General features: G+C 39.2%; 1 protein-coding gene across 3 annotated transcripts in view; it reads left to right on the top strand.

The window, feature by feature from the left end:
- Window positions 1-17729, top strand: part of MON2 (MON2 homolog, regulator of endosome-to-Golgi trafficking) — a 409599-nt gene that overhangs the window by 150015 nt on the left and 241855 nt on the right. For all 3 annotated transcript variants that reach the window (XM_029615039.1, XM_029615038.1, XM_029615037.1), the window contains exons 14-17: window positions 1449-1630; window positions 14804-14916; window positions 16893-16997; window positions 17225-17305. In XM_029615039.1, the coding sequence (XP_029470899.1) occupies window positions 1449-1630; window positions 14804-14916; window positions 16893-16997; window positions 17225-17305 (481 nt within the window). The remainder of the gene's footprint in view (window positions 1-1448; window positions 1631-14803; window positions 14917-16892; window positions 16998-17224; window positions 17306-17729) is intronic.

The raw sequence follows: 17729 nt of genomic DNA on the forward strand, positions 1-17729 counted from the left end.
TGTGGTGCAGAAAATATGCACAATTTGGTTGTGAAGCCAATAAAAATATAATATCCTTTATGGTTGCAAAAAAATAAATCAAATTTATTTGGAACAGGATAATTAGTAGTAATGAATAAAAAATGCATATTCCACTATTAATAAAACTAACAATCTAAACTTCAAAGTCAGTCTCCATATTTTCCAGTTCTCAGACCAATCTGTCCTTCAAAAAAGTAGCAGGTGGACTCTCCTTTCCTGTTTTAAAGCAAGTGCAAGGTTTCTAATTAACATTCCTCAGTGACCCATCACAGGAGAGTCACTGTGGTCCCTCTACATTTCTTCATTCAACAGCTTTCTTTTTTTTTTATAATTGTTGGAACTATTTACATTCTGATGGGAAATTGTAAAGTTTTCCTACAATGCTGAAACCAATACCAAATGCAGTGAAAGCTAATATAAGCACATTGTAAGTGGATGCCAAAAAAATAGTTCAACAAAAATTAACTATAATCTGCTCATTTCTAAAAAAAAAAAATATATATATATATATATTTTTTTAGGAAAATTTTTTATAAATGACATTGGCTGATGTTTCAGTGTTATTGTGTCAGGCATCCAGCAACCAGTTTAATCCAGAATGTTTTCTTTAAATCATTCACATTAAACAGCTCGTTCCAACAAATTTGCACACAGTAGAGAAAAGAAGAAAGACCACTGTTTTTAAAATTCTGAAAGCCAGTGTTCTCAAGTATATGCCCCTGGCTGCAGATTGTTTATGATAATGCTGTTGGTGGGAGAGGGAACTCCTAGAAGTTTAAAAAGAAATAATATTTGCTCTTCATAGATCTCCCATTTTCTCTCTATTTCAAGGGAAGCAATAACACTCATCCTCTTCCCCCGCTATATTCTGCTAAATAACTGTAGTGTTTAAAAACCTTGCAGCATCAATCGTTTTAATCCTTTTTTTAAAAAGAAAACTGTTTTCATGTTTTTTCTTTTTCGAGGCTATTACTGTTTTTCAAGAGAATCCTCTACATTTTTTTCGGATCCAGTCACTGGATGATGTTTCTGAGCATTTGTGGACCCTGTTGACTTTGAAACGATAGGAACAGGGACCTCAAGAGATGAATCACCACCTCTGACTTTAAAATGGTGATAGAAATAGAGTGGTGAGTTTCAGGACTTGTCACCAATACCCATCAATAATGTCCAGCAAGGTATATTCCCATGCTGGAACTCGTGTAACTCTTGTGGGCACATCCATAGAGAAACTTGCATAGTTCCCCTAAAATGGAAATTAAGAGATTTCTTCTGTATAGTTCAAAACAAATTTCCTTTTTCAGAAAAAGTTTGGTTTGGCTTTAGTATTATATATCTTTTCTACACTTAGATTTTACATCTTAAAGCTGCTTTAGGTCGTGTGTTTAATGCTAACCCAGTAACACTTGATGTCTTGTACATTGCAGCACAGATGAAGCTGCCACTGAGAATATTTTAAAAGCAGAAATGATCATGGCATCACTTTGTGGAAGACTAGGGCTTGTGACGCCGAGAGATGCCTTTATAACAGCTATTTGCAAAGGCTCCCTACCACAGCACTATGCGCTCACTGTACTGAACAGCTCAACTGCCACACTTTCCAACAAATGTAAGAATCACATAATGGAGGTGATAGTATTCCTAGCTATATGACTGTATCTGTTTACGAAACCAAATTATTCAGATCTATTTTGGTAAGCTGAAAGGAATCTTTCTGTTTCTTTCAAAGTATTTTTAGTCATGTTCAGATGTTGTACTCTGTTGTGCTAATATGGATTTCTGTGAAAATCTTAGTGAAGTGTCACTTATTCCTTTGTGTCCACTGACTGTGAAAAGTAGTTGGTTTTTGAAACATTTGTGGTAAAATTGGAAAGTAATGTATGAGGGAAATCTGTAGGTACTATAATTTTATTAAATTGTGTGCCTAGATTTCTTTTTAAGTAGACTTATAGGGGGACAATTTTCAAAGGGATTTCTGCGGTTAAATGAGTGTTTAGCCATAGAAAATCCACTTTTGAAAACTATCTTCCACCATGCAGAAATGTACCCCCGGGCGTGTGTCCATGTGTGCGCGATTCGCCGGATTTTCATGTCCGCATGTGTGAGTGGATGGCCTCCTCTGGGGGGGGGGGGGGGGATTTTGAAAAATATGCGTGGCAACATGATCGGGTCTAGACCAGTTCCCTCCCAGTCCGCTCCAGTTGACCCTAACCCTACCTTTCCTATCTTTTCTCTGCTCCTCTCTGACCCCCTAAGCTACCCTAGCTGTCTCACCATTTTTTGTTTTGATACTTATTACTCCTCTAGAGCAGAAGTAAATTCTGCATGCTGGCCGGCTGCCAGTGCGCACTTCCCTGGGTCAGCGTCTAATGGCGCTGTCCCTGCCATCCCTGGCTCGCCCTTTTCTTCTGGCCCGGCACTTGTGTGAAAATTGGGGCTTACGCATGTGGCCTGGCCCTTTTGAAAATGTGCGCAGGACCTGACCACACGCGTAATCTCTGATTTTTTACGTGCAGGACTTTTACAATTAGGGCTAATATGTGTACTTTTTCCCATGGGGACAGGGAGTGGGATTTGGGCAGGCCCACTAAAGTAAATATAGGGATTTTATTTTGAAATTCCCATGCCTTCTTTACCTGCATTCTTTGTACCTGCAAAGTATGGGAGAAAAAAAATTTCTTTGGCACCGGTCCACCGTGAGATTTTCAAAGGGAAACTCCATGGGAGTTTCCCTTTGAAAATCGACTTGTAGGTGTTGGTACTTTAGCAGCCCATGGAGTTTTAAAGTTCCATTTCTGTAATTAATATTCACATCTGGAAGCAAAACCTTAAGGAGAAAGAAACTATTAATAGTAACTTAGTAACATAGTAATGATGGCAGAAAAAGGCCAAAATGGTCCATCTAGTCTGCCCAGCAAGCTTCCCAAGGTAGTAACTGCACTTCGTGCAGGTTACCCCCATGTTTCTCGTAAGGGTAGTAATTGCCACTCCGTACCGGTTAAGCTTTTTTATTTATTCCCATCCTCTAGCCTTTTAGGGGATCCACAGTGTTTATCCCATGCCCCTTTGAAATCCTTCACAGTTTTAGTCTTCACCACTTCCTCCGGAAGGGCATTCTAGGCATTCACCGCCCTCTCAGTGTAGAAATATTTCCTGACATTGGTTCTAAGTCTTCCTCCCTGGAGTTTCAAATCGTGACCCCTAGTTCTACTAAATTGTTTCCAATGGAAAAGGTTTGTTGATGACCATGGATCAGTAAAACCTTTCAAGTATCTGAAGGTCTGTATCATATCACCCCTGCTCCTCCTCTCCTCCAGGCTATACATATTCAGGTTCTTCAACCTCTCCTCAGAAGTCATTAGATGGAGACCACCCACCATTTTGGTCGCCCAGTGATGGTAACAGTGATACAGTATCATGTTATCTTTTTAGAGACTGATCTCTAAAAATGCCTAATACGGTCAACAATGGTACATAAATTACAATAGTAAATGGTACATTTGCATAAATATATAGTAATTAAAACATTCACAAAACTGTGGTACATATATATAAATTAATTAATTAAACATTAATCCCTTTAGTGGGTGTATTGTAATACTATTTCAATTTGGGACACACCTTTCTATTGGGAAACCAATTGTGTGATTCAGTTATAGTTAATAATAAACTTAATACAATAAATACCTATAAACATAATAACAACAATAAATACTTTAACATAACAGCAAAGCAATATCAAATTAAATTAGCATAAAAGCATTGTATTAACATAATTAATTATGAAATGAACTCCCCAAATATCCCCACAGCCCCTTCACCCATTTTCTCTCCACAGGGTGGTAAAGAGGCTGCATCGAATAATTGTTTCCTAAAACTCCCAATCAATACTAAAACCCCAATATGCTTAAATAAAATGGAATAGCAGTCAGGTAACCACTAGGCTAAAAATCTTATAGTAGAAACATAGAAACACAACTAAAAGCTTGAGTAAAAAGCCATAGTTTTTTCCTGAAAAGGAGAAGATCCTGCGTAATGCAAATTTTGTGAACTTACTCTGAGGAGATGGGCCAATACAAGAGAACAACATGGAAGAAGGGAGAGAGAATGAAGAATTAGGCTAAAGTATTATTCTATTAGTTTTTCGCTAGAAAGGATTGAAAATGAAGCGGTGGCAATGAAGTTCTACAAGTAGTATTGGACACACCACCAGATATTAGTGGTAGTACTTTCACTATGGGATTGACATTTTCTTATGCTTCTTTCCTTGGCAGGAGGAGCTGAAGTATCAATGAGGTTGTACTTATTCACACTGTATTTCTAAGTCAATAAAAATTGATAGCAATGGTGAACCATTAACTAGAATAAGTCAGTGTTACCTTGGTCTTGCTGCTCTGGTTACATGAGTTAAAAAGCCAAGACAAAACTGAAGAAATTTGTTTATGGAGAGATTTACTTTTTTAAGGAGAGATATCTTTCTGTTTCTGAACAGTTTCATGTCCTCATTGGGGTCAGGTGAGAAGCTATCCGACATATAAAAGATTAAGAAGAGTTTGTCCTCAGCTCCATTACTCCACTTTTAGCCTTAGCCAAAAAAAGACAACTGTTTGATTTTTTTTCCCTTAATCAAAATAAACTTTATTGGTTAAAAAATTAATTTTACAATCTGTCATTAATACAGCATCAGAAACATCACGCTTAAGAAGGTGATCAGTTGCTTAAATGTTATAACTGGCAGTGTCAGGTTAGGGCCTCCAGACACACACACACAGAGTTTTTGTTGTTAACAAGCAGATATAACTGACGAGTCTGCCATAGTATATGAATGAAGTCATTACCGCTTAGACATTTGTTTCTTTATGCAAATGGGAATCCTGGAAGATCCCTAAGCTTTTAACCTCACTAGATGGTAGAATCCCATTGACTATAGTGCATACTGGGGGGGGGGGGGGTTGAGTTGTGGTCTGTCCTGGGTGACAGCCAGGAGGGTGGTGCCAGCTGAGAGGTCGGCTTCTGCGAGCGGAACCCATCCTGCTCGCAGTAGAAGAAGAGGGAGGCCTCCAGGCTGTGAGCGGTGGAAGCAGAGCTTGTGGAAACACTGGGCGGCTGCCTAGAAAGCCACGAATCTGGAGCCAGCAACTGCATAGCCTTTTCTTCTTCCCACCCCTGCTGGCAGGAAGAAGGAAAAGTCTTGCAGTCATGGTCCGAAGCAGAAGGAAGATCAGCGAATGTCCCGGGTTGCAGGAAGAGCCAGCATCGGCGTTTGAGTGCATGTGGAGCTCTGCCCCCCCCCCCCCCACCACCACAAGTGCAGGAAGCAGAGACACATCAGCCCCCACGCGGCCTCAAGAAAAATGAAGAGTCCCCGTCTGTCGCAAGTGCTGAAGGAGGAAGCTGCTCCTGTGCTTCTGATGGGAGAATGGGGTAGGAAGTGAGACAGTGTGTGTGTGTGTGTGTGTGTGTGTGAGAGAGAGTGTGTCTGTGTATGGGAGTGAGGATGCATGCTTGTGTATAAGAGAGGAAGCTATGTGAAGAGGTGTGTGCGTGAGAGAGAAATGGAGGAAACCTGTGTGCAAGGGTGTGTGAAAGTGTGTATAAGAGAGAGAGGGAACCATAGATTACTGGGGTGAGGCAGGAGGGAAGGAGAAATCTGGGGGAGGGAGGGGCGAAGAAATGAATCTGGAGGGGGGGGGGGTGTGCCAAAGGAAGTAGCCATCCTGGGTGCCAAATACTTTAGGTATACTGCTGATTGGCTATAGAAGGAAAGACAACTATAACTCATAAAACATCCCCAGTGAAAAAGAGAGAGAGATGATGATTGGATAAACACACGAAAAACACTACTGCCCCTAATATTCTCTCACTTAGCCCTTTGCCTGCATTTTATGCTTTGTCTGCACTGACACCTCAGTTGTGAAAGCTTTTAGCAGTTGATGGTCTTCCATTCTTCTCCTCCTTCCATCAGCTACACTACATAGATATACCCAGCAGTGAGCATCAGAATGAGTGAGGGTGGGAGTTTTGAAAGTGATAATGTCAGGGTTGGGAAGAAAGTTGAGGAGAGGCAGATGGGGAAGGGATAGTGGTAAGGATGGGTTGTATGAGGGAGAGGGGCAGGTGCTTTTAGCTGATGATGTGTGAATGTTAGTGCTGGTGACTGGGAGGAAGATGAGTATTTTGTTATGGCAGTATGTTTATGTTAAGGAGATTTATATGTGATTCAGCTGGAAAAGGTAGCTAGTGGTACTACACACATTGCAAAAACACAAATGTTTTGTATCCTGAAAGAAGTAATTGGCTGAAAAATAAACACCTAAATTCACAATTTATAAACATCTAAAAATATAAGCCTTAGATTTAATCACTCTGAGGTCCATTTTCTGGACATGCTTGAATTCTATCAGGGTTTTGGTTAATTATTTATTACATTTATAATCAGTAATATCTGACTTTATTGATCTATGTGGCTTACGGTACAGAAACATACATAAACATTTATCATACCACAAACATTTTACAGTTTTTAAACATTTTTCATATTATATCCCATAAGCTTGTTTTTAAAAAATCATTTTTTTAAATTTCCTAAAATATTTCAACTTTTCCATTTTCTTCAAATCATTAGAAATTTTATTCCACAACGTAGGACCTTTAATAGAAAAGGCTCTATTTCGTGTTTGCTGATATTTATAATTCTTAAAATTCAGTTCCTTTAAAAGATTTTATTCCAGTGAACATAACATTCGGGTATTATCATAAGGTTGAACTAATTTAGACAATGAATAATCTTCAGTATGCAAAGTCTTAAACAACAGTGCCAACATATTAAAATCTTATCATTCACTGGCAACCACTGTAATTGGTGTAGGTTTGGAGTTATATGCTCATGGGGGCAGGTTCCCATAATAACTCTTGCTGCACCATTCATAACCAATTATAGTACCTTATTAACATAGAAACATAGAAATGACAGCAAAAAGGGTCTAAACATTCCATCCAATCTGCCCAGCAAGCTTGTGATAGCAACAGAAGTATCAGGCTTATTGGTTAAGGGTAGTAACAGTCGCATCAGTAAATTACCCCCAGTCCCACTTGTTTTCCCTTAAAATTTAGTGTTCTCGTTGGTTGCTGTCTGAGTCCAATTCCCTCCCCCCCCTTTTTTTTTCCCTTACTGTTAAAGCAAAGAGTAATATTGGAGCAGAGAACAATATTGGAGTTGTATCAATAGCTTTGAAGGCCTATTGGTTAAGGGTAACAACTGCCACGCAGCTAGTCACCCCCATGCACTTCCCTCTTCATTTCCATCCTTTAGTCCCTAGGGATCCACAAAGTTTATCCCATGCCCATTTTCAAATCTTTCACTATTTTTGACTTCACCACTTCTTCTGGAAGGGCATTCCAGGCATCCACCACCCTATCCATGAAGAAATATTTCCTGATGTTGGTTCCGAGTCTTCCTCCCTGGAGTTTCATTTCATGACCCCTAGTTCTACTAATTTCTTTCCAACGGAGAAGGTTTGTTGATTGTGCATCATTAAGACCTATCAGGTATCTGAAGGTCTGTATCATATCTCCCCTGCATCTCCTCTCCTCCAGGGTATACATATGTAAGTCCTTCAACCTCTCCTCGTACATCATTTGATGGAGATCCCCCCACCATTTTTGTCGCCCTTCTCTGGACTGCCTCCATCCTGTCTGTCCCATTTGAGAGAAAACAATAGGAATCGGATGATCACACGAAGCCCTTTATTATGTGCCCGACTCTGGCCGAGTTTCGCTCGTAGAGCTGCCTCAGGGGCAATTCAATCGGCAGGATTTGAAAAAATGCCTGCTGGGCTGTTGTCACATGTCACACTGTAGCAAATATTAGTTCCTGCGGAACGTATCCAACATCATTCTGCTAGAACTGAACACAGTATTCCAGGTGAGGCCTCACCAAGGGCCTGTACAAGGGAATTATTACCTCCTTTTTTATTACTGGTTATTCCTTTCTCTATGCAGCCCAGCATTCTTCTGGCTTTAGCTATCGCCTTTTCACATTGCTTTGCCATCTTCAGATCACTAGACACTATCACCCCAAGGTCCCTCTGTTGCTCCATTCACAACAGCGATTCACCAACTGTGGTGGTGACCCCACAAACATAGCATTGCAATAGTTAATTCTATGTTTTACTAAAGACTGTTCCACCATTCTGAAATTGGCTAAAGACAAAAAAGGCTTCAACTGTCAGACCAAATGTAACCTCAAACACAGTTTTAGCTAACTTCTGTATTTGTGGCGTCATAGTTAACCTTGATTCCAGAGCCACCCCTAAATTACAGGCCTCATCTACTGTTGGTATGGTTACTTCTGCAATATAAAGTTCTTGTTCATCCTTACTATAATTTCTGCTTACTTTTAAGACCACAGATTTTTTTTTTTTTAACATTCACTACTGGTATGAATGCCTTTATGCCTGCCGATTTTGTACTGTGCACTAATCTGTATATAGTTATTGTTATAGTTCAATCCCATAGCATATACCATAGCATCTAATCATTGATGTGTGTTTTATGTAAGGGCTCCTCCCAAAAATTATTTATATGTTGCCTAGTTCACTATGTTATCTGTTATATGTAAGGGCTCTGCCCAATGGTTTTTGTTCACTGTAAACCGATGCGATGTGCGAACGGTCATCGGTATAAAAGAAACATTAAATAAATAAATAAATACTAATCTCCGAATCATAACCACTTTTGTATCTCTATTAAACTCTCTTCAAACTTTTCCTCAGGGAGCTCTTCATCTGAACTGTATAATAAACAAAATTGCAAATCATCCACATATATAAAATATCTCACACCTAACTTCTGCAAAAGTTTACCAATAGGGCTCAAATAAATATTAGACAAAAAGGAAGATGAGGAAGACCCTTGCAGCACCTCTGATTTTATCACTCGCCTTGAAGAAACCCTGTCTCCTATCCTTATAGTTTGAATTCTGGTAGACAAAAAGAATGTAAACATGTTAATATTGTCAGAAATCCCTATCCCTTGCAATTGGTTCAATAATAACTTATGATTCATAGAAACATATAGAAACATAGAAATGACGGCAGAAGAAGACCAAACGGCCCATCCAGTCTGCCCAGCAAGCTTCACATTTTTTTTTCTCATACTTATCTGTTTCTCTTAGCTCTTTGGTTCTATTTCCCTTCCACCCCCACCATTAATGTAGAGAGCAGTGATGGAGCTGCAACCAAGTGAAATATCAAGCTTGATTAGTTATGGGTAGTAGGGGAAGTAACCGCCGCAATAAGCAAGCTACACCCATGCTTATTGGTTTTACCCAGACTGTGTATTCAGCCCTTATTGGTTGTTTTCTTCTCCCCTGCCGTTGAAGCAGAGAGCTATGCTGGATATGCGTGAAGTATCAGTTTTTCTTCTCCCCTGCCGTTGAAGCAGGATATGCATTGAAAGTGAAGTATCAGGCTTATTTGGTTTGGGGTAGTAACCGCCGTAACAAGCCAGCTACTCCCCACTTTGTGAGTGCGAATCCTTTTTTCCACATTTCCTCTTGCTGTTGTAGCTTAAAGCGATGTTGGAGTCACAGTAACCATGTGTATGTTTATTGAATAAGGGTATTATCTCCAGGCAGTAGCCGTCATTCTGGCGAGCCACCCACTCTTTATTGACGGCCTCTTGATTTTATGGATCCACAGTGTTTATCCCACGCCCCTTTGAAGTCCTTCACAGTTCTGGTCTTCACCACTTCCTTCGGAAGGGCATTCCAGGCATCCACCACCCTCTCCGTGAAGAAATACTTCCTGACATTGGTTTCTGAATCTTCCTCCCTGGAGCTTCAAATCGTGACCCCTGGTTCTGCTGATTTTTTTCCTACGGAAAAGGTTTGTCGTTGTCTTTGGATCATTAAAACCTTTCAAGTATCTGAAAGTCTGTATCATATCACCCACCTCTGCTCCTCCTTTCCTCCAGGGTGTACATATTTAGATTCTTCAATCTCTCCTCATAAGTCATTTGATGAAGACCTTCCACCTTTTTGGTCGCCCTTCTCTGGACCGCCTCCATCTTGTCTCTGTCTCTTCGGAGATACGGTCTCCAGAACTGAACACAATACTCCAGGTGAGGTCTCACCAGGACCTGTACAAGGGGATAATCACTCTGCTCCTCCAGGGTGTACATATTTAGATTCTTCAATCTCTCCTCATAAGTCATTTGATGAAGACCTTCCACCTTTTTGGTCGCCCTTCTCTGGACCGCCTCCATCTTGTCTCTGTCTCTTCGGAGATACGGTCTCCAGAACTGAACACAATACTCCAGGTGAGGTCTCACCAAGGACCTGTACAAGGGGATAATCACTTCCCTTTTCTTACTCGATATTCCTCTCTCTATGCAGCCCAGCATTCTTCTGGCTTTAGCTATCGCCTTGTCACATTGTTTCACCGACTTCAGATCATTAGACACCATCACCCCAAGGTCTCTCTCCTGCTCCGTGTACATCAGCCTTTCTCCCCCCATCGAATACAGTTCATTCGGATTTCCACTCCCCATATGCATGACTTTGCACTTCTTGGCATTGAATGTCAGCTGCCATGTCTTCGACCACTCTTCCATCTTCCTTAAATCCCGTCTCATTCTCTCCACTCCTTCCGGCGTGTCCACTCTGTTGCAGATCTTAGTGTCATCCGCAAAAAGACATACCTTACCTTCTATCCCTTCCGCAATGTCGCTCACAAAGATATTGAAAAGGACCGGTCCCAACACCGATCCCTGCGGTACACCGCTTAAAACCGCTCTCTCTTCAGAGAGAGTTCCATTTACCATCACACATTGTCTTCTGTCCGTCAACCAGTTTGCAATCCAGGCCACCACCTCGGCACTCACTCCTAAGCTTCTCATTTATTCACCAGTCTCCTGTGCGGGACAGTGTCAAAAGCTTTGCTGAAATCCAAGTAGATGACATCGAGTGCTCTTCCTCGATCCAATTCCTTGGTTACCCAGTCAAAAAAGTCATTCAGATTTGTCTGACAGGATCTTCCAATGGTGAATCCATGCTGCCTCTGGTCCAGCAATTCTCCCGACTGTAGATAGTTCACTATTCTCTCTTTCAACAGTGACTCCATTACTTTTCCCACCACCGAAGTGAGGCTAACCGGTCTGTAGTTACCAGCCTCTTCTCTGTTCCCACTCTTGTGAAGCGGGACCACCACCGCTCTCCTCCAATCATTCGGCACCACTCCCGTTTCTAGGGATCTATTGAATAGGTCACACAGCGGACCCGCCAGCACATCTCTGAGCTCCTTCAGTATTCTGGGATGAACTTCATCAGGCCCTATGGCTTTGTCCACTTTCAGTTTCACCAGCTCTTCCCATACATTTTCTACTGTAAATGGAGTTACATCTACTCCATTCCCCTCCAGTTTCTTGTTAACTAGTGTCGGTCCTTCTCCAGGGTCCTCTTTAGTGAACACAGAACTGAAGTATTCATTTAATATTTCTGCCATTTCTTCGTCTCTCTCCACACATTGATCCTTTCCACCTTTCAATTTCACTATACCATTTTGAACTTTTCTCTTTTCACTGATGTATCTGAAAAATGTTTTGTTACCACTCTTTACCTCTTTGGCAATCCTCTCTTCCGCTTGACTTTTTGCCATCTTGATTAATTTCTTCGTCTCCCTCAGTTCTACCAGATATTCTTCTTTATGTTCCTCCTTTTGGGATCTTTTATATTTCTTGAACGCTGTTCTTTTAGCCTTTATTTTGTCAGCCACCTCCTTTGAGAACCAGATAGGTTTCATTTTTCTTTCACCAAGTATATGCTGTTGATATATCCAACTGTCCTAATAATATTGTTTCCTCTAACCATTTCGCCATATAGAAAATCAAGTACAAACACCAATAGAAATTCCATCCCACCATATTTATGAAACCCCAGTTAGTAGTCATCTAAAATCTTATTATCCTCTAAATATTCGTCTAATTTCAAAGCAATTCATTTTTTCAAAATCTTCATGATAGGTAAATTTGAAATTAGGCGAAGGTTAGACATCTCTTAACTGTGAAACTGATATATCTTTCATAATGTGACAAACCACTGCTTCCTTTAAAGGCCCCAGAAATATACCTTCAGTTAAAGCTTTGTTAACAATCTGGAGGATAATACCACACATTTTCATCGACAATTCAGTTACAATCCAAAATGGCACTGGATCCATTGGAGAACATGTTGTTTTCAATTTATTAATAATCCGCCCCACTTCCTCATCTTTCATCAGCCTAAACTCTGGCCACTCACTCACACCTAACTCCCCTATACTTCCCTCTAACCCCTGAGCATCAACCTATGGAAAACTTTGTTGAATTAATAAGATCTTCTGTTCAAAATAATCTGCCAAAGCATTACAAACTACCTCCTCCGTATGATTATATTTAGATTTCCCTGACATAGACTTAACCATCATAAACAATTCTCGTGGCTGGTTAATTGATTTATTAATCTTCTTAAAATAAAAACTCTTCCTTATCTTGATAAACTCTTTCTTATATTCATCAAGCTTCATCTTATAAACTCTCTTATCCTCATCAACATATTTCCTCCTTTTCCTCTCTGATCAACATATGTCTTTTTACATTGCACTTGGCTCTGAACAATACCAAGGGAATTTCCATTTTACTGGATTCACTATTTCAGGTGCTGCCTTATCATAAATCTCCTTCAAAGATTCAAACCAACCACTTGTTAACTCATCAACATTCAAACTATAGTAATCCTTATTGCTCCCTTCTTTCTTCCATTCTTGTTTAAATTTAGCAAGCTCTACTTTGGAGTGAATTTTTTTTCTCCCTCTTGTTAAAACTTGTTCTCCCACTTTTCACTTGAAACTTCCCTATAACTGCAGTATGATCCGACTGGAAACTACAATCTGCATAAGTCTATTACTGTTTGCTTCATCACATTTCCTCTGAACATAGTAATAAATCTATTGTGTGCCCCCCCCCCCCCCACGATGAATGAGAAGGACTATGTATCATTTGCTTCATTTCTAATGCCTTCATCAAATCTAAAAATTGGGCTGCTACTGGTGAATTATCATTATCTACCTGAATATTTAAATCTCCCACTAAAATAATGTTTCTCTTATGACTTAATAAACTTGCCAGTCCATCAAAAAACTGCAATCTTGTTGCTGCTGATAAAGCTGGAGGAATGTATAGTACCCCAGTTTCAATATCCTACACCTTCATTAACAGAGCCTCTACCCCTCACCTAAGTTCAAAGGATTTACATCAATTTAACGTAACTTCTTATTAAAAAAAAAAAAAAAATTAATAACCCTCACCGTCTCTAGCCTATTATTTATTTATTTATTTATAAACTTTTCTATACCGATATTCGTAGCGACATCATATCAGTTTACAGCATAACAGCAGGTGGAAATTACAATGAACAGGTATGGGGAGAGATGACATAGGAACACATAGCTTAGCAAGGAAGTGAAACCATTAAACCATTCAAACATTTTCCAGTAACATATCCACAACATCCAATCCTTTTTTCCTCATAGACTGCGCATTAACGCAACCAAACTGCTGCCGTTACCTCTGCTAGCTGGTTAATCTACACGTCTACCACCCTTTTAGTATGAAAGTGTTACCTCAAGTTTCCTCTCTATCTTCCTCCTTGCAACTTTAGATCATAACCCCTTTTCTATGGAAAATTTGACCTTACTATACTTTATTGAAGCCGGTCAGTATTTGGATGTTTCTATGATATCCCCATTTTCCCTTTTTTATTCTGGTGAGTACATTTGGAGTGTCTTAAGCCTCTGTTAGATTTGTGTTACAGGCCTTGTACCATTTTAGCAGTCATTTTTTGAGCCGCTACTATCCTCTTAATGCCCTTATGAAGGTACGGCCTCTGGAGCTGAACACAATACTTAGTGAGTCTCACTAGTGAGCTATCTATACAAAGACAATATTACCTCTTTCCCTTCTGATAATACATCTACCATCATAATCAAGCATACTGTTAAGTTTCTCAGTTGCTTTATGTAATAACAAAGAACAGTGAAAATAGAAACATTAGCCTATACTGAAGCCCACAGTGAATATGAAAGGAGAATAAATATACTTTTTATTATGTTTGAGTCCTTTCTTACATCACAAAGGAGGAAAGTAAACAAGCTGCTATGCTAATATCCTAATTATCTATTCATTAAGGATCCAAGTAATAAAACAGGAAAAAAAAGTTGGTAGATGGAAATTAGTAGTAGAGGTTCCCAAAAAGCACAATCTAATAAAGCAATCAAGATGACATCACAATGCATAATAAAACATATAACCTCTCCTCTCAAATATAGACATGAACAGCCAAGGAGGAGATAAGGAGCTTACACCTTGTGTCAAGCTTATCATACCATTAATAAAGGATCTTAAATATAATGGATCATAAAGATGCTAGGTTCTATATTGTCCATATGCATGGACTTGTAAACAGAATTAAGAATGTCGTGTGTGTGTAGAGAAACTAATCACATACCTTCAGAAGCCACCCAGAGTATTGTGGATCGGCCAGGATTCTGGAGCTCTCCAAAGTGTTTGTAAATGGAAAAAAATTATCTTTTGCCTTTCATATATCATAACTGTCATACTATGACAGTTTTTGTTCACTTGTAGAGCTGTGTGTTTGAAATGAGATTACAAAATGCAATTTGTCTGTGGCATGTAATAGTATGTCTGAGTATGCTAACTTTATATATAATGATTTGTATTTGTGTAGCGTATTCTATACAAGGACAGAATGTACAGATGATAAGCCCATCAAGTGAGTCTCATCAGCAAGTTGTTGCAGTAGGGCAGCCATTAGCAATCCAGCCCCAGGGCACTGTCATGGTAAAGTATTAAAGTATTTTATTATTTCTTTTTTTTTTTCCTTGTATTGCAGCTATACACCTTCTTCTTAGAGTCTTTGGCAACAAAAATGTTATTTTCTAGCTGTGAAACTGCTGTAGGTTCTTCTGGAGCAGGGCTCTAAAGCTGGAGAATTAGCAGTGCTGCTTCAATTCAAGCGTTCTTCCAAATTTCTCCTTGCTTTGGTTGCTTTACAGAGGAGCTAGTGAAAATTGTCATCTAAGAGTAGGAAAAAGATTTGATCTGTTGGTCAGATTACTGAGCTACCAGGAGAAATCTTTAGACATCTTTCTCATATCTGTTGTACACATCATTTCTTGTGTCACTCTTTACTAATACTTCATTTTTGTTTTGAGAAACTGTCATATAGTCAAGGTGCCAGAAATGTGTTGGTAGAAAGTTTGCTCGGTCTGAGCATTACATTTTAAAATGCTTTGGATAATAAATGCCATTGGAAATCCAGACTGTTGTTGTTATGTTCCTACTTTTATCTAAGTACTTTATGACTTTGGGAATAAGGAATTTTAACATAACTTTTAGGCTCTAATAAAGCATAGAACTGCATATCAATCACTGAGTTAGCTATGGTGAAATGTGTTGGTGTTGACAGAATAACTTGTCTTCAGGAAATGAACTATCATGTTTTTGGACTGCAGAGTATTATAGTGCTTAGAGTGCAAAGCTGTTGATGATCCCTGTTTCATTCCCTTATCAGTAAATAAAATAAATAAATAAAAACGCAAAAATCCAAAAAGGTAAATATCTACACCTCATTAAACAATTCTATTGTGCAAAACATTTTATAGAAATATCCCATCAAAAACTGTATGAGGTCCATATTCAGTAGGCCAGTTAATGGACAAGTTACATATATAGCCAGACAACAAAAAACCTAAGCAGCTATGTTTGAATATAACTGGGTAGGTTTTTAGTTATCCAGTCTTGTGACTGAATAATGTGCTTCTTGACTGGATATCTTTAAAAGATATCCAGCTAAGTAGCGCTGTGATTACCTAACAAAACACAGGCTGAGAGGGCCTTTCCCCTCCCTTCCCCCTACAAAGGATGATAGTAGGGCCCTGTCAGGCCATACTCTCCTCCCCCCCCCCCCCCCCCCACCGCCACCACAAGGATATCTGGTGAAGTAGCACGGCATCCGGCCACAGAAGACCAGATGACTTTAGACCTGCTTCTGAGCAGGTCTAAAGTTATCTGGCTAATCTAGCTGGATATTCACAATATTCGGCTAGTTTAGTCAGACATCTCAGCCCCTCCCTGGAATGCCCCATGGAATGCCCCATGAAATGCCCCTTTTTATCCAGCTGAATTTAGCTGGAAAAATGGCTGAATATGCCATATTTGCCATTTAGATGGATAAATTTTGAGTTATTCGTCTAAATGGCTTTTGAATATGGACCTCTGTGTATTCAATATATCAACTCAACTTTTGAAGTTCAAGATAATGTTGTATATTCCAGAATCCTAACATTCAAATGAGGGTAATGATGAATGTATGCTCTTATCAGAGCATTTGTTATAAACACATGGTGCAGTTATTTATATTTTTGAATGTTCTTAGTGGTTTTATGGCTAGTAATGATTATTTTTTGCACACTACTTTCACTTTTTTTGTAGTATTTTGTATGAACTTGCTGTTTGTTTTTTTCACTTTGTATTGTTTAGTGTGCCTAGTGTTTTAGTTATTAAGCATTGCAATTCAATATTAGGTAATAATTTGTACAAGAACATCCTTTTTTCTTATTTCCCTTTGTGGGAATATTTTTTTTCCAGTTTTTTTTTTTTTCATTCCCTTATCCATCATTTATAGTGTGATCTGGAGCAAACCATGTAATTTCCCCAATCTCAGACTTGGACTGTAAGCTTTTTAGAGAAGCAAGCACTTTGATTTCCTACATCTGTGCAGTATGAAGATATTAATAAGCATTATTTTAATGCAGCTGACATCAAAAAATATTCAGTGTATGAGGACTTTACTAAACCTGGCTCACTGTCATGGAGCTTTTCTTGGGACATCATGGCAGCTTGTACTGGCAACTCTACAGGTAAAATACTACTGTGGTAAGCATGATTTTCTTAAATTAATTTTTTATTGTGACGTGTATATGATGGTCAAGAACTTACTGTATCAGATAATTTTAGAGAAAAGCTTTGAAAATGGTAAATCTGAAATATATACATATATATATATATATATATTTTTTTTTTATGCTACATTTTATTATGCTATATGTTAAAATTTTTGATAGTCATTTTATTTGATATTTTTTAGCATCTCGTTTGGATTCTGGGGTTAAAACCCAGCAGCGGGGGTGCCTTAAAACCTGGTAGAGCTGTTGAGGGACCTAGCACAGTAAGCATTAATCTTTTCCTGTTTTCTTTTATTGATTTCTTAGTCTACACCATTGTAAAACAACCTAGTTAGGTGTGTTTCATGAGAGTGTTTATTGTCAAAGTTGTGTCTATCCAGTCATGCCTGTTGTACGTCAGATTGTGTAGCCAGAGGTGGCACAAACTTACACTAATGTTTAAGTTGTTGTCTCAAGCTTTACTTTGGTGGCTCCCTTGCCTTTCTGGCAGACCTTGGGACAGGAGCCACTATCTTCTCTGGTTCACCTTTTGCCAGCACATAGAAATCTTGGGATGCCACTGAGTTTAACACCACATGGCTTCATTTTGCTTGCCCTCTTGCTTTTTCAGCAGACTTTGGACCATTGTCTTCTCTGGTCCCACTCCCCTATGAATGCCGTACTGGGTGAGACCACTGCTCCATCAAG

This window comes from Rhinatrema bivittatum, chromosome 9 (assembly GCF_901001135.1).
Source record: "Rhinatrema bivittatum chromosome 9, aRhiBiv1.1, whole genome shotgun sequence".
In the NCBI taxonomy this organism is placed as follows: domain Eukaryota; kingdom Metazoa; phylum Chordata; class Amphibia; order Gymnophiona; family Rhinatrematidae; genus Rhinatrema; species Rhinatrema bivittatum.